General features: G+C 42.6%; 1 protein-coding gene across 1 annotated transcript in view; it reads right to left on the bottom strand.

The window, feature by feature from the left end:
* Window positions 1–3,131, bottom strand: part of LOC140546247 (nuclear factor of activated T-cells, cytoplasmic 1-like) — a 61,392-nt gene extending 58,261 nt beyond the window's left edge. The window contains exon 1 of the mRNA XM_072669488.1: window positions 2,999–3,131. Within this exon, the coding sequence (XP_072525589.1) occupies window positions 2,999–3,131 (133 nt within the window). The remainder of the gene's footprint in view (window positions 1–2,998) is intronic.
* Between the last annotated feature and the right edge of the window lie 21,346 nt (window positions 3,132–24,477).

Below are 24,477 nucleotides of genomic sequence, written 5' to 3'. Positions count from 1 at the left end.
TTACTGTACCCTATTATATTTCAAATCCAAATCCAAAGCTAATTAAGTTCAGAAACTCTGCCAAGTCCAAAAATCTTCTGACCCTAGTCCAGCATGAATAAGCCAGTCTATAAACATCAACTGCCCATCACTTCTGCTCTACTGGCTCTATAATTGTATTCAGTGCTTGGACCCCGATTGTTGCCGCTTGAGGTGCATCATGCTGTATTCTGTATTCTGGTGCACTGACTGTGGAATTGTTAAAGTTAGTTACATTAAAAAACCAAGTCCAAAAGTCCAAAAGTCCAAAAAAGATGTTTAACAACTTACATCTATTATAAATAAGCTAGTGTAGAGACACTGCCTCTATAATGGTAGATAGTGAGTGCTTGGACCCCGATTATTGCCACTGACGCTCAACTCTAACAGCAGTTAAACCATTCCTTAAAACATGTACTCACAATTTCTATCATATATTATTAATCAATAAAAAAATTATTCCATCATCCACTGATCGTCATAAAAATCGATTTTGAGAAATATTACGTCCCACTAAAAGTATTGTGATTTTATATTTACACTTTATTATCGCGCAGCCCTACCTGTAAACAACGATAACCAGTGTACAGTAACGGCAACAAGTGCCCTGACCATTCAAATATTATCGCCTTTTATTTTGTTGATGAACTTAATTTATGAATGGTATTTTTGCCTCTCCATACATTTTATCTTTCTATTTTCTGTGCAATAATAAAAAAATCCTATCCAGTGTTTGTTTGTTGTAACGTGTCATAAAACCACGCAAAAAACTGTGATGTGATGTAATATTTTGGAGATTTTTTGAGAAAATGATATGATCAAGTATGTCATCCCCGTCCCAACCAGGAGAAATATTTGAGAGAATCCAAAAAAAAATATCAAAATAAATAAAAAATTGAGGCAGCACTATTGCAGCATATTGATGCAACTACAGTGAAGCGTATGTCGGCTCTTCTATTTGTGGCGATGGCAGCTGCTCTACAACGCTCTAAACAAAAGAGAAGTGTTCAAATTGACTGCTTGTGGTTTCAGGGGGGAAATTTCAGTTTTCCATGACAGACAGTGAGAGCCTTCAAACTATTAACAATAGCAGACACCTGGGAGAGCGGCGTCGTCACCTAGTTACTGTTCTGCACTATTGTATTCTATTGTGTTCTACGCAATTCTATTCTATTATGACTATGTCTATTATTCATTTGGCTGTTTACTGATACTAATTTCATTCAGCTCCACTGTATTCTGCTTTATTCTATTGTAATTCTAACATAATCTCTTGTTTTTTTTCATTGCATTTCTATTCTATTCTATTTTATTCTATTTCCACTCTATTATTCTGCGTGTTTCAGTCCACTCAATTCCACTATAGTGTGTTCTGTTATATTATGGCATACTCTGATGCTTATTACTGTACCCTATTATATTTCATTCTGTTCTACAGTGTTCTGTTCTGTTTAATTCTATTCCATTGTATTCTGGTCTATTCTATTCCACTTTATTCCACTGTCATATTCCACTCCAATTCTATTCAATTCCATTTTATATTCTATTACACCATAATGTTTTGCTTTTTGTATTGTGTTCTAATCCATCTTATTTCATTCAATTCTAATATTTTCTATTTAATTCTAATAAGATTTTCTATTAACTATTTTCTTGCTTTTTATTACTTTTTCATTACTTACGCTTTTTTTTATTTTGTGTTCTACTCCATTCAATTTTATTCCATTCTTTTCTATAATGCCATATTTATTTTATATTCTATTCTATTCTAACATAATCTCGTGTTGTTTGTTTTAAATTTCTATTATATTCGACTGTATTCAGGTCTATTCCATTCCACGTTTTCTATTGTCACATAAGGTTCTGCTTAATATTGTGTTCTGTTCAATTCTATTCAATTCTATTACGGTATCATTTTTCTGCTTTATTTTTATTGCGCTCTAATCCATCCATTCTATTCAACTGTATTCTGTTCTGTTTAATTCCATCCTATTACTCTATTATGATGTTTTTAATTCTATTCTATTCTAACATAATCTCTTGCTATTTGTTTCCATTTCCATTATATTCGACTGTATTCAGCTCTATTCCATTGCGCCTTTTCTATTGTCACATAAGGTTCTGCTTAATATTGTGTTCTATTCAATTCTATTCAGTTCTATTACGGCATAATTTTTTGCTTCTTTTTTTTCTATTACACTCTAATCCATCCTATTCCATTCTACTGCATTCTGTTCTTATTACTCTGTTATGATGTTTTTAATTCTATTCTATTCTATTCTAACATAATCTCTTGCTATTTGTGTTCAATTTCCATTATATTCGGCTGTATTCTGGTCTATTCTACTCTGCTTTTTCTATTGTCACATAAGGTTCTGCTTAATATTGTGTTCTATTCAATTTAATTCAATTCAATTCTATTATGGTGTATTTTCTTGCTTTCTATTGTGTTCTACCCCATTAAATTCAATTCCACTGTATTGTACTGTGGTCTATTCTAGTTCATTATATATTATTATTATTATTATAACCCATTCTGCTCTATTTAATTCCATTCAATTCTATTATGGTGTATTTTCTTGCTTTCTATTGTGTTCTACCCCATTAAATTCAATTCCACTGTATTGCACTGTGGTCTATTCTAGTTATATATTACTAATCACTAATTATATATTATTATTATAACCCATTCTGCTCTATTTAATTCCATTCAACTCTATTATGGTGTATTTTCCTGCTTTCTATTGTGTTCTACCCCATTCAGTTCAATTCCACTGTATTGTACTGTGGTCTATTCTAGTTCATTATATATTATTATATATTATTATTATTATTATTATTGTAACCCATTCTGCTCTATTTAATTCCATTCAACTCTATTTAATTCAGATCTCCTCTTCTGTTTACTAACAGCAAAGCGAACCACTGAAGCTCCTCCTCGGTTCAGTTCAGTGCGCTGCACGCCGGGAGCCCCTCTTACCTTCTTCTGCGGACTTCATGCTCGCTTCAGCGGCGAAGTTCACCTCAAGCCCTCGGCGCGTCTCCAGCCCCGGCTCACACCACCGCCTCGAGTCGCCTCTTGAATCCGGCTGCAGGCAGCCAGTCGCGGGCATTCAACCCGTCACAGAGCGGGGTTTCGAGTAGCGAAGAAAGTCGGAATTTTCCACCGCGGTTTTTAAAAAAAGGAGCTAAAAAAAGTGTCCGAAGCTAAAAGTGAAAGAAAAGCGGCTTAAAATATAGATATTAATTAATGCAGATGATAAAAAGTAGTGGAGCCGCTAAGCTAGCCGAGCTATCGCCCAAACCGTCAGCGGCATCCCAGTTCGGTCGCGTGGCGGTTACTTGGCGACGCGCGCGCGCGAGGGCTTCGTCCCGCACTTCTTGCCTTTACGCCGTGTCCGCTCCGTCTCTCCTCCTCATCGCGGTCTCACAGTGGAGCTCCCGGCGCGAATGACGGGGCCGCAGCCCTCGCACTTTTTAAACCTGGAAAACACCTCCCGGTTCCCGCCCTCCGAGCCATCACGTGCGCCATCCCTGGCACGGCTGCACACAGGTCTCGCCGTGGAGGGATTCCGCGCGGCGAGGATTCATAGCGGTGGGGAATTCGATTCAGTTTGTGTGTGTTTTAGCGAACCGATTCTTTCAAACTCGGACGCGGTTCCAGTGATCTATGTATAATCAAGGGAGTTCGATTCATTTGGAGCGAACCGATTCTGTGCAAATGATTCAGCGTTCGATTCACAGATTTAGCTGTCATAAATATATTCAATTTAATGGTTAATTCAAATCTTTTTATTAACTGATTTAAAAGAAGCAGGCGTTCAAGTTAACACATACATCTGCCCATTCAGTTATTTCATAGTTAAATAAATTATTATTAGATATTATTTTTGTACACCATACAAAAAGACTTGAATTGGTTCTTTTAATGACTTTTTAATTGATAACTTATTTATTTTAAATAATGTAGTTATTAAGAAGCCCTGTTTACGATTCTGTGTTGCACTGAAGTGAGTTCTCTCTTTAAGATTTGCTTTTTGCGAACATTGGTTCCTATGTGCATCAAATCTAAACAAATGACTAGCATTAGCATTTCTGTGCTAAATTCAGTATATGTTAAGGTTGCCTGCATAAATATTGATAACCAATGCAAAAAGCAATGCAGCAAAACAGTTTGGCGCAATGATGAGCAAAATGTAGGGTTAGCCCAGGTCCAGATTTAGCACAATACCTTTTCTGTATCTTTTCTGATTGCAAAACAATAATCAAACCTTAATCTGATATCGGTTCTTTAAAACTAAGCTAAGCTTTAAAATGAGATCTTTTTTAACTAAATTTAGCATCTACAAGAAGGTTATCATGGTCATGATGGGTAGTGGTGGCTCAGCGGTTAGAGCGCCGGGTTATCGATAACATGGTTGTGGGTTGTGTTCACTACCACAGATGGGTTAAATGTGGAGGACACATTTCACTGTGCAGTGCACACTCTACAGTGACAAATATGTGCACCTTTACCTTTAAACTACCCCACATCAAAGGCCCAGCACATAGCTAACAGCACTGGTTCTGTAATGGCTCTTAATGGACCACGAAAACAGTCCACATTTCTGTTTGAACATTTGGGGTCTGGTTTATGCATAATAGTTTTGGTGTGGATATGAAGTCCAGTCAATCAGAAGAAACGTCACCTCCAGTCAACAGAATCACCACAGTCTTGTTTGAGGATTTCTGCTAATGTCAATTTTTACAAAGATTCATATGACATTTGGTCTTTTATTTGAAGTTATCAAGAGTTGAGAGGATGGAAGAAGAGCTCTCGCTGTGCTCCAAGAGCATTTGGCTTATGGGTTGGCTCTGGGTGATCCCACCACTGATATACCATTTAGGCCTTGTAACCTTCAAAAAAGATATTTAATTATGTTTCAATTTTCAATACTAATTAACAGAAATGTTTTAGCATTTATCCTTTCAAAAATGTCAACTTTACAATGTTTAGCATGGAATACACAACATCTATGCTAACTGCATGAGGACAGTAAGAACATATGCCACTTATGTCCACAAGTTAAACTAGTTCTCCGAGGTCCCCAAGAAAATGTCTGTGACAAGCCATGCTTAAAATATCCCCCAAAAAGCCCAAAGAGTGCATCTCCACAGTACCCACTTTCACCCTGTCTAAAACAGCCCTGTTCAGAACGGCCGGTTCGAGGGCCTGTCCCTTTAAATTAAAATGATCTACTGCTCACTCCACCCATCTACACGCCCCACCCTTTTCATTAGTCCTCTCCATGGCCACACCGATTCTTAGACTTCTCATTTGTTCCTGTTTGCACTACCTAGCTAACATTTACTTCACCTTGAGTTCACATCCCACTTTCCCCCCAGCTTTCCCTCTCTGTCCCAGCTGGAGTCTACTGTACCTGCCTTTCTGTCCTTAGGTTTCCAGCTACTCAAAATCAACCAAATACAGTTTTCATGTAGTGTGTTCATGTTCTGCTGTCCATAGTTTGTTAAGAGCCAAGGTAAATTTTACGTAGGCCGAATTACCGAAACCCCACAACCTGACAATCACAAAGGTAGTGGGTGAAGCTACTTATAATATCTCCATTTTAATTAATCATTTACTTACGGCATATGATTTACTTACGTATCATAGGTAACTGGGGTGTACTTACAAAGTGACCCTTATCAATCAAAATGAAAATATATAAAAAAAAAAAAAAATATATATATATATATATATATATATATATATATATATATATATATATATTCTTCTTGCAATCTTCAGAAAGCCAGGGAGCTCAGGAAGGGTTGAACATGCGACTTGTGGAATGTCCCAGATATCCAAATGGTGGAAATGTGTTCAAGTATTAAGATTGAGTGAACGTTGAGAGAACATGACTAAAAGAAATATGCAGTCTATTTTTCATAACCTATAATGGATGAGTCATTGAGTCATTAAAAAGATGTTTCCAGCATGAGCTGGGCTGAGACAGGCTAACATGCTGTCTTCTAAGTCTTAATGTCCTTTAGCTTTGCTTTACATGCATATTTGTGACTGTAATATCAATGGCACCCAAAATTGGCACCGCAGTTGTGGAATCACCCGTCTACGTCTTCTCAGACACGGCCAAAGACTCTATAACATTCCCCTCGCAGCAAAGGAAACTTTGGTTTCTTCAGACATTCCAAAAAGCAGCGGGCCCGGAGAACGGAAAAGAGCTGCGAACAGACCAATCTGAATTTTCCACCCACTTCGAAAAACCTCCGTCTTTATAAGAGTGGGCCTTGGGCCTGGGCTCGAGCCTATAGTTCAGCTGAGAAAACTCAGGGCCGCATTCACAAAGCACCTCTGTTCGGCTTCTGGACAATTAGTTTTCCTCTCTGTTGTACCTCAGGTCAGAAACCGATCCCAGATCAGCACGGTCCTATTCCAGCAATGCTTGTGTGAATATGGTCCTCAGTGCAGAGGAGGGAGTGTGCTGAAGAACGTTCTGCAATCGGGCCCCATGGGGGCGTAATTAGCGATGGCCCGAGTAATAGTCGGTGTCGTTCATTCAGAATGGGGGCACAATGCACAGCAAAGGCTTCTCTGAACCAGAAAGGAGCCCAGGCATGTAAGGCTGAAGGGAGTCATCTTATATAATTGCACATCCACAGCCATTAGGGAAGGAGTAAGTGCACTCCTAGAACATACACACACCCGGCCCGCATTTGCTCTTCGGAGGCAGCTGCATTCCACCGGATGATTTGCTTACAGTGAATGGGGCAGGCGATGCAAAATCTGCGTCCGTCTGATATGTTGCGGGATGCAGGCCTTGTGGAAGGGATGCCAACATTTTAACCCCTTACTGTCTGACCGACTGTACTGACACGTACCACATAGACCACCTCGGCGCTGCCTCAGTTACCATGCCTAAAAGAGCTCCTTAAATAGCAAGGTCATCATCCTGTTACTGATCTTAAGGCTTATTATTTAACACCTACAATGAATCTATGTGACAAGAGTAAGGAGCTGAATGGGTGGGCCACCTAAGGGGCTCTGAGGTTTAAGGGGTTAGGCCTTCACATGTGCAGCTGTGAAAGATTGAAGATACTGTCAGTGTTTTATAACACTAATAATAATAATAATAATAATAATATTAATAACAATAATAAACTCCTTATAGAGCACTTGTCATTCAAGTAGCAGCTCAAAGTCATTTGCAGATGAATGACAAAAATGTCATAAATAAAAGGTTTGCTTTGATAAAATTTCATAAATTAACAAAAATTCAATTTGGTTATTAATTAAAATATGTAAGAAAACGCACTTTCATGTAGCTGCTTGGCTGTTTCTGTGTGTGTTCCCTAGGGTTGCTATGGTATACCAGGTGGCTGTTGCTAGGTAGTTGCTATGGGGTTGCTATGGGGTTGCTATGGTGGTTGCTAGAGAATCCCAGATGGTTGCTGTGGTGTAGCTAAGTGGTCACTAGAAGATTGCTGTGATGTTTCTATGGTGGTTACCATGAAGTTGCTTAGTGGTTGCTAGGGTACTGCTAGAATTTTGCTATTGAGTTACTTAATGGTTGGTAGGATGCTGCTAGGTGCTTGCTAGGCAGTTGCTTTGGTAACCCCTGGTGATTGATATGGATTGGTAGGTAGTTGCAATGGGGCTGCTATGGTGGTTGCTATGGTATTACAGATGGTTGCTTTGGTTTTGTTAAATGCTTTCTAGGGGATTGCCATAGTCTTGCCAGGTGGTTGCTATGGAGTTGCACAGTGGTTGTTAGGATACTGCTAGCTTTTTGCTGTTGAGTTGCTTAATGTTTGCTTGGATCCTGCTTGGTGCTTGCTGGGTTGCTATGGTGTTTGCTATGGTATCCCAGATGAAAATGGAGTCTTTACTATCCAGGGAAGGAGGCTTTGCTGTGAGGATTTGATTGCATTAAGCAACAAAAGCGCTAGTGAAGTCAGGATGTTGGATGATCACCACTTTACCTCATCATCCCAAACTCCCCAACTCATCCCAAAAGCATTAGCTGGAGTTTTCTCCAACTATCATTCCAGAGAACGCAGCTCTTCCACTGCTCCACAGCTCAATGCTGGGGGGCTTATTACCCCTCTAGCCCATGCCTGGCATTAGGCATGTTCATTTATCTGCTCCAGAGAGTCCTATTCTATTGGCAGTACCTGTGTAAAGGACTAGACAAGCTGTGAGTGTATGCATTTGTACATCTGTGTCAGCAATGGGTGCACCTTTAAGTGGCTGAATGTATTTAGTAGAAGGGGTGTCCACAAACATTTGGACATATAGTGAATATAGAATTGTTTCTAAAGGGTAGTGGTATTAAGCAGCTGTTTGACGTGTCCTAGTTCTACGTAGAACCCTTAAAGAACTCTATTTTTTTAAGGGTGAGAGCCTTTTTGTTTTTTATTGGATTGTTTACGGGAACTTCACCGATATGGATACATGAGGAAGTGCAATGCTGGTGTTGCGTTCCTCCGTCATCTTCTAACAACTTATAGAAACACATACAGAAGTTCGACGATGGAAGCATGCAGTATTTCAGGATAATGACAAATTTCCTCCTGAGGACATAATTCAGAGACAAGCCACATCTCCTCACACACTCATTCGCGTAGACACACACACACACACATACACACACACACTCCCTGCAACCACAGCATGTCTGCGGAGAGCATGAATGACATGACTCATCCTTGCTATGATTTAAGAGCACAACATGATCACTGCTCGCTCTTGTAAACACACATCCAGCTCTTCACTTAGGCCCTCTGGGATATCTGTCGTGGTTTCTTTCATTCTAGCTTCCATACACACACATACAGACACAGACACACACATATATAAACACACACACACACACAGAGAGAAAGAAGGCTGAGCGCCATACTGCCCTTACGATAACTTGTTGCCTTGCCAGACGTTGGTTTAGGAAATGTGGACATCATATTATGACCACCTATATAATAGTGGGAATGACCTCCCTTAGCTTACATGACACTAGCGAGACATCATGACATGGACTGTATTAGGTGATGGCAGGTGTTCATTACAGAGGGTGACTGCTCGATTGCTCTGTACCACTCTCCACACTTGGTACACCTTCACTATGCTGGCTCTAGAACATCCCACTAAGTTAGAGGTTCCTGGGATACTACCACTCTTTACCTCATACCCTATTATCATGTCCTTCTGGACCCATGACAATGGTTCTGCGCTCTGCTACAGCTGACTGGTGTGCTCGCTTATTTATACGTGCAGCAAGCCCTGTCCTGTTCATTCCAAACCAGGGTGGTCATAATATTCTGATATGACTGTGCAGAAACAATATAATACATTAACAGGGTTGGAGGGGGTGGAGGTAGGATGATATTAAGGGCCTATGACTGACAGGGACCCTAAGTAATGTATTAATTGAGTATTTTGACAGTTGTGGGGCTCAGTGTTACATCTTTACAAGGGGCCCAAAATCCCCGGCAGCGCCCCTGAGGGCATCCATGGCCTAGTTTAGTCAACCGCAGGCCGCAACACACAGTCTACCTTTTTCATTTGTTCATCTTCTTTGCCATGGATCTGAGGCATACCTGCAATCATAACACCCCCCCCCCCCCCCCCCCCCTCGGAAAGACACCAGTCCATCGCAGGCTACCACACACAACCATTCCTTCACTCCTAGGGAAAATTTAGCATAGCAGATTGGAAGGAAGGAAGGAACCCGAAGAACCTGGAGGAAGCCCACTGGGACACGGTGAGAACACACCAAGCTCCTTGCAAACAGAGACTGGAGTGACCAGCATGAGGATCAGACCTACAAGTGAGACACATACAGTAGCCAGCGGTTTCAAATCCTGGTCGTAGAAGAGCTCCCTGCCCTGCACATTTTATTGTTTATCCTGCTCCCTATACTTAAAATCCAGCTATTCAGTTAATTAACCACCCTAAACCTTGCTGCATAGGCCTACATTTCAGTTCATAACTACATTACTTCCACAATTAGCAACAGCTTCACAAACCCTAAAACTAAACCCTGTGGGACGCCACCAAGTGTGCTAAACTACATGGTTCCCAAAAATGTCATTGTGATTTCTGCATTAGGACAAATAACTGAATAACAAACATAGGCTTCTTTGAGTTCTTTGAGAGAAGGTTGAAGGTGATGTTTTAGAGCAGGAAACCACTAAAATAAGCAGGGCAGAGGGCATTCATCCTTCTCCAGACATATCACCAGTCCCTAAACCCAGAAAGTTCCAATTTTGCTCCATCACTCAACAGAATTGAATCCCAAACTGTGTGGCTCTGCTGGGCCTAGACAGCTCAGTTGAGCATCAGTGGAGCATCAGACTTTTAAGCTGGGGGTCCAGGGTTCAAGTCCCTGTTCGGGTGAGATGGGATTTCGTCATAAGGGGCGGTTAGAGGTCCTATTGATGACTATTGATGATGGGTTGTGGGTTCAATTCCTGGGCTCTGCAAGCTGCCACTGTTGGGCCCTTGAGCAAGGCCCTTTACCCTCTCTGCTCTGGAGTTGGCTGCCCACGGCTCTGTGTGTGCGTTCAAAACCACAGATGGCTAAAATGTGGAGGACATGTTTTGCTGTGGATAGTACACTGACAAATATGTGCACCTTTACCTTTTACATCCAGAGAAGGAAGGATGAAGCTCATGGTGAAAAGGGCCTACAGTGAAGCATGGTGGTGGCTCGGTGATGTTCTGGGGCTGATTTTCTTCTTCTGGTATTGGAAACCTGCATATTGTAGCCTGACTTAACCCACATAGTAGGCTCTGCATTACGTTTGCAGCCAGTCGTAACAGCAGAAGGGGATTCTACTAGGTGCTAAAGACGCTTGTCATGAAGGGGTTGAGTTTGGAGAAAGCACTTCCACACCTGCCACACTTCCAAGTCAATCCATCCAGCAGAACTGCAGATTTTATTATCGACAGAAGCTCCAGTTGCAGTTGATGTCCACATTTCTTCAGTTTAAATGACACTTTTTTTTCTCTTCCTTTTTTAGTGTAACAGCTGGAAACTCCCACCACCACCCCCACCCCTCTGCTACATACACACACATCTGCAGTGTCCAGACCCCTGGGGTGTCGCAACCCTGCTCTGGGCGTGTGTAAGTTAGGTGACTGTATCGCCCACTCATTCGATAGCACACTTCTCCTTTTCTTACTGCAGCTATTCGCGGAGCCGCATCCTTCGCTCTCTGAGCCGTCACACAATGGAGAACTGCTGCAGGCTATCTACGGCATGTCTGGACTCTGCAGTATGTTTAGAAACTTCCAAAACTTCCCTTCCGACTATTCCTCATCCGCTGCCGGCGCAGGAGAAGAGTAGTATCTGAAACCTGCTGGGTGTTCAGAAGCAGTGACAGGGGCTGTAGTTACACACACTCACACACACACACATCATGCATATCTTTATATGTATTATATACTGTGTGTATGTAGGTATATATGTGTGGTAATAACATGCGGCATATGTTTTGCAGATATATAAATGGACAAAAGTATTGGGACACCTTCTCATTCGTTGTTGCTTCCGAAATTAAGGGTATTAAAAAGGAGTTGATCCTGCTGTTTATGTTGTTGGAGTAACTGGAGTCTCTACTGTCCAGGAAAGAAGTTTTTTTTACTAGATTTTGGAGAATAACTTAAAGCTCAATAAGCTCAATGCTGAGGGGCTTGATAGTTGTGATGTGCATTTGCAATCTGTGTCAGCAATGTGTGCAACTTAAAATATCTGAATGCATTCCTTAAAAGGGGTGTCCACAAACATTTGGACATATAGTGTATGGTCAGTCCAGAAGGAAAAGGTGCTGCCACATAAATAAGAGTAAATAAATCCATAATTCATGACGCTATGGTCCTCACACGAAGTCCAGCTTAAAAGCTAAGCAACGTATATGACCTCATGAATTATTAAGCGTATTTTTCGAAAGCTACACCGTGAACCTTAATGAGTACTAAAGCACAAGTGCATGCTCAAGCTCTGAACAAGGGTTCGGGTCAGCGTTGCCATTAACACTGGTGTAAAGGTCATCAAGAACACTGCATAACACCTCACGAAAGGTGATCCCATTACAAAACGGTTTTTATGCCCCCCAGAATCTTCCCAACAGCTGGCTGCCCAGCCAACCTGCTCATGTGTGGGGCTCACATGGGAGAAACGTGGGCTCTGAGTGGGTTTGTTCATGGGTTGTGACTGGGACCCAGTCGGACTTCCCAAATGGGCCTTGTTGATACAGCCCACCCTAATTTTACATAGGTTCCATCTAGGCCCAATGTGTAGTTTACAACCCAGATAGGGCCCGTGGTTAACTCTTCTTGGACTCATCACTGAGACTTGTGGGACCTTAGTGGGCATCTATATGTGGGGCTAACATGGACAAATGCTTCTGGTTCCCAGTTGGGCTAACTAGAGACCAAAGAGGGACGGTAGAAAGGAGACTGGTTCAGTTGTATTAATGCATACGGTCATACGGGTCTACCAGCAGTGGCAGAAGTCCACTGCACTTCTGAAGGGACCGCTGGAAGTGAATTAAAATCAGTTTGCTTCCAGGCAAGAATTGCTTCTAGAAGTCAACGCAGGTCCTTCACCAACAATTTCTGAAAGAACATTCCACAGAGAACTGCATACCATCAACATATAGAGCAGAGTGACACATAAAAGACCCTACCTACCATTCCTGTAGAGTGTGGTTTCTGCCACTGCTGGTAGACCCGTATGACCGTAAGCTTCCATACACCTCTAGATTCAGCTACTTCCTTCACAACTATGGCCTTTGACACACCCAATTGCAATCATTCCTTTTAGCCACTCATTAACATCAGCTTTGCGACCCATTTTCCACACATTCAACTAGACACTCACTGCACTGTCTTCTCAATGTCTGAGTCCTGTCAGTTACTACCACCTCAGACACGCAAAGTGACTATTTTTGTTTCGTCCACAGATTATTTTAATGATATTACTGTCACACACAAGCGTGAAATATTGCTTCATGGGAAAATTGTGAAATTGCGAATTTGTCTTTGCACCATCAATTCATGTTAGTGAGATTAACTAACACAGGCTACTACCTAGCATAAACAAAGCCTATGCTAACATAAGTGATGCCTTTAATGAATGCCTTTGCTTCGGTGGGCTCATATGTTGGTATTGTTGGTAGGTAAATTGGTTCTAAGTGGCCTAGTTACCTGCTCAAGCTTTTGAAAAGACGCTGGGGCATTATGGGAAATGTAGTGCCTATATTGAATTTGCATGGCTTTTAGCAATTCAGGATAAAATTGACTTTTTAGTGCAGTTTTAGTGAGGAAGAGCAGTATTTTCTGGCAGAAACTGGGTCTAATACAGCATATCAGTGTTTCAAACCTTTTTGTGTCCTTATTAACTGACATTATTTACATTAGCCACACACACAGTAAGCTCTTGATGGAGATTCAGGCAGGTCAAGTCAGTTGATTGGATTTTGGGCCTAAATTTGACCTTCCCCATACAATCGCTTTAACCACAGGAATCTTTATTTGTTCATTATTGTTGCAGGTCTGGTAACAGTAAAGAAAAATTGCGAGCGAATTGTCCAGGATATGACTGTCACATCAAGGTCCAGTGCAATGATTTAAACCAAGGCATATAAATGCCAAGTCCGTGCTTTTTTATGGCCGCACTCTCCGAGCTGGACCGAGGTACATTAAAGTGCCTTTAACACACTTCAGCGCAGGGGGAGAGCTGGTTACACACTGCAGGAGAAAGTCATTTAGTGACCTTGAGTTCCAAAATCCTGCCTAGAAGATCTTCCAAATCTGATTGCTTCCGACATTAGACAGATTCGGTGCGTTTTCCTTGAAGTGGAATTAGCGTAAGGCGAAAAAGAATCATATGGAAATACATTCGTATGCCAATAAAGCCATTTCTGCAGACGATCACATACCAAAAGGAAAAGCTCATCTTGGGTAGAAAGATGCACTCTCTAAAATTTTCCATACTTTGTTTGGACGTCTTTGGCAACATGGAATACATATAACTTTCAAGGGGAAGGAAAAAGCAGTAGCCTTGCTTCCTTGATTCGCTTTGCTTTCACCCTCATCGACCTATTGTGTTTTGTCCATCAGCGCTCTCTCACTACAATACCCAGCATGCATTAATTAATTACATCATACCCTTATTGAGAACCCGACCCCCACAACCCCATCACCCCAACAGCTACATGCTCCTTTCAAGCAGTACCATTAGCTAGCCATTGGAAAAGGACAATTGTAAACAGGCCACCCTCAAGAACTGTCTTGTACTTTTTTCAAAGGCTCCTCCCACTTTAAAGATACATCATCAGAATCCCACCCCCCTGAAAAACCCTTCTGATGATGTATCTTTAAAGTGGGAGGAGCTTTGAAAAGCTACAGGACACCTTCAGGAATTCATTTCAATGCTCTTGTAGTTTTTTTCCAAAGCTCCACCCACCTTCAAGATGCATCATCAGAACAAGGGTCTTCCTAATACTTAATACCCTTTAAAAGCCTCCTGATTATGTCTCTTGCAGGTGGAAGGAGCTTTTAAAAAACTACAGGACACACTCAAGGATCCAACCCAAAGCACTTCTGTTGATGCATCTTGAAGGAGGCTCCTCCCACCTTCAAGATACATCATCAGAAGGGGGTTTTCTAATGTTTAACCTAAAAACTCTTGGTTTGGAGACTATAATGGCAACATTTGAGGATGTGGTGGTATTCTATAAGAGTGGTACAGCTTTGGACATTTTTTTTGTTTTATCCAAAGTGCCTCTTTAACATTCCTAGACATAATTCCTGGAAATCCAAGTCATTTTAGACTTTTATTTCCTGTCTTAGTGGTCAAATTGTTGCTGAGTATTATAATATTCTTACATTTATAAGGCAACTGGCCTTTTCAGACGGCGCATTCCAAAAAATATGCTAAGGGGACATATTGTTGTACCTGTTTGATCATTTACAGTATATTTATAGACAGTCTGACCCACAGTAATGGCACTGGTGAGTAAAAGCCAGTAGGGAGGTTGTGATGATATCAGGTCCGTAATGCTAACTGACCCAATTAGGTTTCATTCATTATTAGCTTCACTAGCATGTTTAGGCAAACGTGCTTAAGAACACCAAAGCCATCAGGGCTTAATCAGTCAATTAGGGCCACGTTTTCCAGACATCCATTAAGTCCAAACTTAGACTTAGATTTGACTGTCAATAGAAAGTCTCCTATGATCTTATCCTCCTCCGTTTAATCTCTGTCTGAAAAGGCAGCCCTAAGTCATTTGGCTGTCCCTTAAATGTGCTTGAGCAATTCACTTCACTTCTGCTGGAGATGATTCACCGTCTCTGCAGAACAAAACTGAGCTGCAGAGCAAGCTGTGAGTAGAGCAAGTTTAGACACGACCCCATCACATACCCACACTGCGCTCAAAGAGAACACTGTTCCAACATTTCATGCATATTTCCATCAGATGCAGAACAATAGTGAGCTGCACACAATCAGGAAGGAAACCCCACCCTTTACGTCCATCTGCAGACATTGGCACCAACTTATATACCAACTTATAATAGACTACATGTACTGCGTTATTATTTAGGTGCAGCTGTGGGCCTCAAAGATAGGGATAGACAACAAAGCTTTCCATATTTTATAACTTCTATGCTGTGCAAATGCACTTTACGTCCTTAGAAAAGTACCATCAAGAGCAGAGAAGTAGAGCAGATGCTCTAGAACAGCCACACATGAGCCTACGGTCAACATGGCCAATGCCAGACGTCAGCAGGAGGGGTCTAAAGCCCCCAGCGCTGGGCTGTGGAGCAGTGGAACTGCATTCTCTAAAGTGACTGTAAAAGCTTCATTTTATTACTCTACAACTAAGCTGTGTCTGTGATTCAGAACTAATCATCCAACATTAGTACCTGACCTAACTAATGCTAACATGGGTGAATGCAATCAAATCCTCACTGCAGTGTTTCAATATCTGATGTAAAGCCTTCCCAGAAGAGTAGAGGCTGTTACTGCAGAAAAGAAGGGCAAACTCACTGTTCAAACTCTTGAAGAAGAAAGAATGGATGGCGTCTACAAATCTCTCCATATTAGAACAGTAAAGAGTAGGTGGATGTATGAACAACCAGCTAGCTAGATAGACAGATATATAGATAGATATCTGGATAGATAGATAGACAGACAGACAGACAGATATATAGATAGATATCTGGATAGATAGATAGACAGACAGACAGACAGATAGACAGATAGATAGATAGACAGACAGACAGACAGACAGACAGACAGATAGATAGATAGACAGACAGACAGACAGATAGATAGATAGATAGATAGATAGATAGACAGACAGATAGATAGATAGATAGATAGATAGATAGATAGATAGATAGATAGATAGACAGACAGAGATAGATAGACGGACAGACAGACAGACAGACAGATAGATAGATAGATAGATAGATAGATAGATAGACAGACAGAGATAGATAGACGGACAGACAGACAGACAGACAGATAGATAGATAGATAGATAGATAGATAGATAGACAGACAGACAGACAGACAGACAGACAGATAGATAGACAGACAGACAGACAGACAGATAGATAGATAGATAGATAGACGGACAGACAGACAGATAGATAGATAGATAGATAGATAGATAGATAGATAGATAGATAGATAGACAGACAGACAGACAGATAGATAGATAGATAGATAGATAGATAGTTAGATAGATAGACAGACAGACAGACAGACAGATAGATAGACAGATAGCTAACTAATTAGATAGCTAACTAGATATTCTACATATACTTCAAGTCACACCCATTGCTGACACAGATGTGCAGATGCACACACACAGCTTGTCCAGTCCTTGTAGAGAGGTATTGTTCATGTTTATCATGAGCAGATACCCATGAACCTATTGGCACCATTCCTAATGCCAGGCATGGGCTAGAGGACCTCACTACTGCTCTTTTTTTGACAGCAGTGCTCCTCCACAATCTAGTATAATCTAGCCCTCTTCCGTGGACAGTAGAGACAGTATTAAACCATGATTTCGAAATAAATAAATAAATAAATAAATAAATAAATAAATAAATAAGCAGGCGTCCCAATACTTTTGTCCATAAATTGTATTCATAATATGCATAAAAACATGAGCTTCATTTATCAATGATGTGTAACATAATGTAAATAACATATTTATGCACTGTGGACAGTAGTACACAGAAAGTGCTGACCAGCAGGCCACTGCTACAGGCTTCAAATGCGCATGAATAGCCCCCAGCAGGCTCCCAGAGGACACGTGCACTCTTCTCTGGCAAAGAATGCTCACGATTGAGCCTGCAGAAGCCTAATGAACAGATAATGTGAGGATATCTCTCTCTCTCTCTCTTGCGCGCTCTCTCCCCCTTTTTTCCTGTCTTCTCTCAATGGTTTCCTTTTTCTCCGTGTCACTGGTGGAATCCCCGCACTGTTTCCTGATGTTTGGGCCAGTCCCCGGGCAACCGTGGCTCGGGTCCAGTCCTGAGGGTGTTTCTGAAGTCAAGGGTGGGTTGGAAGGGGCCACGAAGAGATAAAGCCATCGCTGGTGACAGCTGTGTTTACTATGCAACACTGTATTGTTGTTCAGATTTTTGACTGAGGGAGCAGGCCTGTCAGCCGTGGTCAGGCCCATAGGCAGCCAACGCAGGCAGTGCTGAGCCAGGCAGTACATGGTCATCAGCGTAGTTTCAGTTAGGGCCTGGTTCCCCAAAATCGCGCAGGCACTGAGGTCCCAGACCCCTATTAAAAACTACAGGCCGGTGATTCACACCACATTTACAGACGTGCAGCGGTTTGATTCACGTCCGTCCGTTTTTTGATACGGCCAGAGGAAGTGTCATATGAGGAAGACAGAACATGTCCACAGTGATTAACTCTTTTTCCAGTTTGTGACAAAAGTGAGCTCTTCAGTGTAACATGAGCACACACACACACACACATTCACACACACACACACATTTCCATTTAGACTGAAGCTGATCATGTGACAGATTACCAGTTTAGCATAGATTTAAACATTGGCATATTGCATGCGTGGTGATTTTAGGGGTCCAAGCACCTCTCTTACATTTTTAAGAAAGTCATTATCGTTCTTCACGCTAATTTATTTTATTATTAAAAGCATATTATTCAACTTTACAGGTTTTTTTTACTGTACTGAACATCACTGGAGAAGTCAGCTTGCTGTCATACTGTACATGACAGCAGCGCAGGTGAATAATGGATCTGACTATGAGTCTTTACTGTAACCACTGTCTTCTTTCCCGTGAATGATTAGGAGATTATGTGTAATAATACATATAGGACTCCCTGGAGCAGATAAACATGAGCCTATTAACACCATGCCTAATGCCTAACGTGGGTTAGAGGGGTATAAAGCCCCCCTAGCATTGAGCTGTGGAGCTCTATGGAACTACTGCGTTCTCTGGAATGATGGGTGGGCTCTGCGGTTGAATTTGGGAGGGTGGAGATCACCCAACATCCTGACCTCAATCAAATCCTCACAGCAGTGCTCCTCCAGCATCTAGTAGAAAGCCTTCTTGACTTTCTGGACAGTAGAGACAGTTACTCCAACGGAAGCAGGACTCTAAACTCCAAACCCTTGATTTCGGAAGAAACAATGAATAAGCAGGTGTCCCAATACTTTTGTCTATGTAGTGGAAGACTAGTACTGTAATACGTTTAGGACTGGTTTCTCATAAATGGATTTAAGCCTAGTACTCTGAGACTAGGCTTAACCCCTGCCTTAGAGTTTCTGATTGTGTTGGATTACAAATAACTAAAATTCACATATTTCATATTTATATTTCAAACATTTTACGGCAGATTTATTTATTGATCTTCAGCCTTTAGATGCCTTCAGCACTTCTGATGTCCGGTTTCATCAACCACCAATCTGACCACCTTTCACTGCGTTTCTTCAGAATGATGCGTTTTACTGCAATTTTGGAAATTTGGTGGACTCTTCCTTTGAGGCGCAGTGTGAGAGGTGCCCGTATGTGCTGGTATTATTAGATACCTGCTTTAAACATCTCCACTTGTCCTAAAGTGGCTGATTTTCCACTGTTTTGATAAGCATGACCGTCGGCTGTGCCGAGACGTGCTGCTGCTGCACCCAGCTGCCCTTCTTAATTAGTCAGCTCGTACTAAACGAGGGTGAGTGAGCATGTATGTATGTGACCCAACAGAGAGTGTGATAGAGGGAGGTCAGCAGAGACCCTTCAAATGGTTCAAATAGGTCAGCAGAGACCAGAGCAAATGTGAGTGTGTCTGTGTGTGTGTGAAAGACAGGCCAGCACTGACCCCTGAGAAGGTGTGTGTGTGTATGTGTGTGAAAGGTCAGAACAAGAACAGGATCTTGGAGCAGCTCAGGCAGGTAAACCCTCCTCTTTGACTGGACAGGGTGGATATGTTGACATGGCTGTGGCACATTAGCGCTTGATCCACAGGCAAACAGCAGAGCTCTGCGGCTGTGCGTCACGTTTGTAGTTTGGCCACATGGCTAAATCACTATCGAACACCCATAATGCATTAAATTGCAGTGAATAGTGAATAGTGCATAGACGATGTCCGGTAGAATTTGCGATGTATCCCATAATGCAATAAAGCCCAGCCAGCATGCTCATGTGGGGCTCACACCGGTGGTGTGTGGGCTAGGTGAGTTCCAGGTGGGCAAGGCTCTGAGTGGGCTTGTACATGTGTTGGGCCTCCCACCCTTCCCAAACATGAGTCCCATCTAGGCACTATGTGCAGTGTACAGCCCAGATGAGGCCCATGCTTATCCCCTCTTAGTCCCATCATGGTTGGACTCTGGTGGGCATCCAAATGAGGGGCCAACATGGACAAAACTTTCGGGTTCCCAGTTGGGCTACCCAAACGGGCCCCATATGGGCAACTACACAAGACCAGGCTTCCGATATCAGTGTAGCCTTCCTATTAAACTGCTAAAAAATGAGCATATGATCATCAGCAAGAACAGCAGCAGCTTATCCAGGTTTCAACAGGCGGTTCAACAGTCTCTCAAACTGTTGCATACACATGCAGGACTGAGAGAGAGAGAGAGAGAGAGAGAGAGCAGAGCCAGGTTGGGTAGATGAGCTAATAGGCACTCTGATGGCTTGGCTTGTTGGCCTGCTTAGGCCGTCTTGGCCCGCTTCTCACTTTTTCACATAAATCAGCACGCCAAGACCCCCACCCTACCACCCGCGGCCTGATCAGATGACTCTTTAGGCGAGCAAGTCAAACAAAGCAAAAGCTGGAACCTAAATCTGAGCAAAGTTTCTAGGACAAAAACAGACAAGAGTGGAGTTTCCCACAATTCCAGCTCCTAAATGGGTCCTTAAAGTCTATTTACACCCGGTCACTTCACTTTGTGCATCAGGATCAAATCTGGATTAAAGCCACATAGAATTGCAAGTGTGAACGCACCCAATTCACAAATCCAATTGGTCTGAGACGCATTTGAGCCACATGCTATAGCAGTGTGAACGCATCCGTCTCTCCAGGATGCATTAGACAACCAGAAGGACCCAAACATTAGTAATAATTGCAGTGCATGGAGCGCATTTGCATATTCCGATATTCCGTCCCACACCATGATCAGATTTCTGTCTGACTGACTGGAGACCACCCAGTGTAAACGCATGTGGCTAAAATCTAATCAGGACACTGTTAAGATGCCGGTCACATGAAGTGACCGGGTGTAAACAGAGTCTTTGGCTTGAGCTTTAGGCCGATGAAAGACAACAGTGACATCAGCACAGCCATATACTGACTGAGTGTCCAGATGGGTTGAGTATCTTAAAAGCAGGTGGCCTACTTATATTCACGCCAGGCAGAATGTTTTTTTTGGGGGGTGGGGGGGTGGTGGGGGGGGGGGGTTCTTGGTTTAGGACATTTTTAGACCATTTTTAGACCATTTTCAGCACCAATGGCCCATCTTTCACTCAGATGAGAAACGTCAAGGTCTGTGGTTTCATCAGCGCATACGGGAACAGCGTCTCCGTAGGCCTTTAAACTGCTGTGAAAGTGCCTGATTGTGGAATGTGTGAATCAGGAGTGGCCAGAGCACATGTTGGGAGAGATGTTGGGAAAGTCTGCATGCCTTCACGGTGCGTTAGCTGAGCTGGGCTGGCAGAGGGAGCCACGGTTAGTCAGCATCTCCCTACGGCCGCTACCGCTGCCTACGTAGCGCTCAGGCTTTCTGGGAATCCTCTTGGTTCATCGTCCTGGAAAAAAAGAAAAGAAAAGGGGGGAATCTGGAACCCCCATTTCGGACGGAGAGACGGACATACAGACAGACAGACAGACAGACAGACACTCAGACACACACATTATGTGGACACAAACAGGAAACGGCATAATGTTATTTGACTAAGATTCAATTCTATCGAGGCAGATGCTGCTAGAGAAACCCTCAGTAAAACTACAGCATATGTTAAAGGGCCCGTATCAGGGTCAACTGCAAGTTCCTCACTTTGTGACGTAAAGAATTTCACTTTCTGACGTAAAAGTAAAAAAAAAACACACGTTACACTCCTTTCTGTCTGCACAGCCCACCATCCGGAGCTGCAAAACTGCCGATTTCGCATTCAGCGTTTTTGTGATGTCACAAAAATCAACACATTTCCATGCATCTGTTAAGGCCTCGTGATTCCTGCTAAAACAATCAGGAGTATTTCAGACAAGACGGCTTTTTGAATGAGGCACAGTAGAAGGGAACCAATCAGAACACAGCAGAGGTCAAACAGTATGAATATTTAGTTACAAGGGATAAAGAAAGGATGGAAAGTGGTCATGTGACCTAAATGGTCATTTACAGACCTATCCGTACATCCATACAGGAGTCTATCTCTCTCTCTCTCTCTATATATATATATATATTAGCAAAGCATATATGTGCTTTAAAGGACTGATATCCTAAAAGTCCGGATTTATGCAGGGGTATAATTGTATAATTGCATGGGCCCAGAACTGACAGCACCCTGCAAAAAAGGTAAAACTTTTTTTTTACTTTGTTATTATTATTATTATTATTATTACAAATCATTTGTAAAATTACTGTAAAAATATTGTAAAATTAATATATATATATTAATATATATATTAATTTTAAAAACATTTAAAACACTGTAATTACTGTAGAATTGGGTCTTAAGCACTTTCCTTATAGAGCAGTCTGGCATCAAACAGTGAATTCCACTCAGTGCCCAATGTTAGGTTTTCGGGGTTGGTGTGGCCTGGGCCGGTGGGCCGGTGGGGCTCAGTGTAGTAGGTTTTCATGAGGCCCAAAATCTCTGGCAGCTCCCCTAGATGTAAGATAGGTCTATGTACCAAAACCATCCATACTTTATCTCACATGACCACCAACAAAAGGTTCTACCCCATCTAAAGGTTCTATACCCCCTAAAGGTTTTTCTATAAACTGTACATTCAGCCCAAGAACCTTTGAGGAACCTCTATTTTTAACAGTGTGGAGTCTGTATATCCACCTAGTCTGTATATTAGAACGTTTCCCTGCCAATCCAACCATTCAGCTAATTAACATTAGCACTTTTTTAAAGACCACAGTATAGCAGTGCAGCCATTCGGAGACTCCAGGAACAGTCGGAACTCCTGAAAAGCCGAGCACCAGAAGCACTGCAGAAGGTTCTGGCGCCCTCTATAGGACAAACGTGAAGGTCTTGGTGTTTTTCCTGACATCTCCACCTTGTCTCTCGGCCAGGAGAAGTCGTCACAGTCTGGTCCAAGGCAAAAACTGTATGCGTGGGGTAGAGAGTTCACTTTGGGTTTCCCTTAAGCTAAAACCAAGCTGAGATGGACAAAGTTACGCAGTGTGCTCAACTCCAAACTGCCTTCGGGCGGCCTTACAGTGTGTCTAATAGCACCGACCTGAACGCTGAGGTCTGCTTGTGGAGCCAGCAGCAGTTCTGGTCCAACATTTTCATAATGTGGACTCAGAACTGTCCTGAAATATGTCTGTATTGTTCACGTTAAACTAATTATTCAGTCAGAACTTCATTTATTAAAGTAGTTTTTCTTTTGATATGAAAAGAAATAAGCTATTTCAGTATTAGCTAACATCCTAACCGGTATTGTGTGCTAAAGCAGCTTACAACCCTGCTAAACATCCAGGTCAAGACCAGCTGTTGCTGGTATAGCTGGTCTCAGATGGTCTAAGCTGGTCCTTGATGGTCAAGGTGGTGGAAAAGCTGGTCATCCAGGCCCAAACCTTATCCTGGTAAACTAGCTTGCTAGCCTAGCTTCGTTCGAATGTGATGGTTTAGCAGGTTGGTTGACCATGCTGGACATCCTGGTCCATTCCACTATGTGTCTAAGTGTTTGTGGACAGCCCTTCTGCATTCATCACAAGGGGTGTCCACAAACATATGGACATATGGTGTATTACTGAGGGGCCATTCCCTGCACTGTTATTACTGCCAGAACCTAAAAACTGTTCTGCAGATTGGTGTGGGATTAAAACCATCAACCTCGGTGGAAATCGGTGAGGCCCTATCATTTAAGCAGGCTCTGGCCAATTCGAACCCTGCCCTCTAGGGGGCGCAAATTGAAACCCATTGTAAGGGTACAAACGTCAGGGTTTCCGAAGCTGCCGTTCTACAACTTCAGTGGTTCTTCAGGTCTGCGGATTGGTTGCTGCTGAGGTCACGTCTAGATTCTTCCCTCGCTTCCCAGAAACCACCAGCCCTGTGAGACACCAGCGCTCCTAGCCCGTGGATCCAGGGGCTGCTGGCTGCTAGCTCAGTGGTTCTGGAAGCGGAGGGTTGGTGGAAAAGGGCCTCCGAAAGCCATTCCGTCTCGTCACGCAGACTGGCGGCGTGTCAGGGACGTCTCGTATTCGGGGGCAGACTGGCACGGCTGCGGTGGCGAACTGTCGAGACGGTTATGAAACGCTCTTTGGAGAGAGGCTTATTACAACGCTCCGGCGCACTCGCCAGGTTCTGGCTGTCGCTTCTCGAGAGAGAAAGAGAGAGAGTAAGAGAGAGAGGGAATTCCTCCCACTGAATACGAGCTCAAAGGGGAAGCCTACCCTTGAGCCTCAAGCTGCGGTTCTCGACCTACTTTCTACATTTTAAAGGGCCCACAGTTCTAGTTCTAGTCTAGTCCTAGTTCAAACAGTGCATATATGTAAGATAAGGTGAGGAAGGGGAATGTAAAAGGGGGAGGGAACTTTGGGCTGGTGTTCAGGTGGTGTCTTCTGCTTTCTGCTAGAAGGCCAGACCACTGACGAGTGGAGCCAGGACTGAGAGAGAGATACACTGTTTACACTGATAAAAGTTTACAAAGTAAAAGTAAGATCCTTGAGGAACCTTTAGAGGATCTTCAGTCTAAAACTATAAAGGAACCTCCTATGAGGAACCTTCAA

The sequence above is a fragment of the Salminus brasiliensis genome, chromosome 23 (genome assembly GCF_030463535.1).
Source record: "Salminus brasiliensis chromosome 23, fSalBra1.hap2, whole genome shotgun sequence".
NCBI lineage: Eukaryota > Metazoa > Chordata > Actinopteri > Characiformes > Bryconidae > Salminus > Salminus brasiliensis.
The sequence above is the reverse complement of the archived record's forward strand: the minus strand, read 5'-3'. Positions and strand labels throughout refer to the sequence as shown.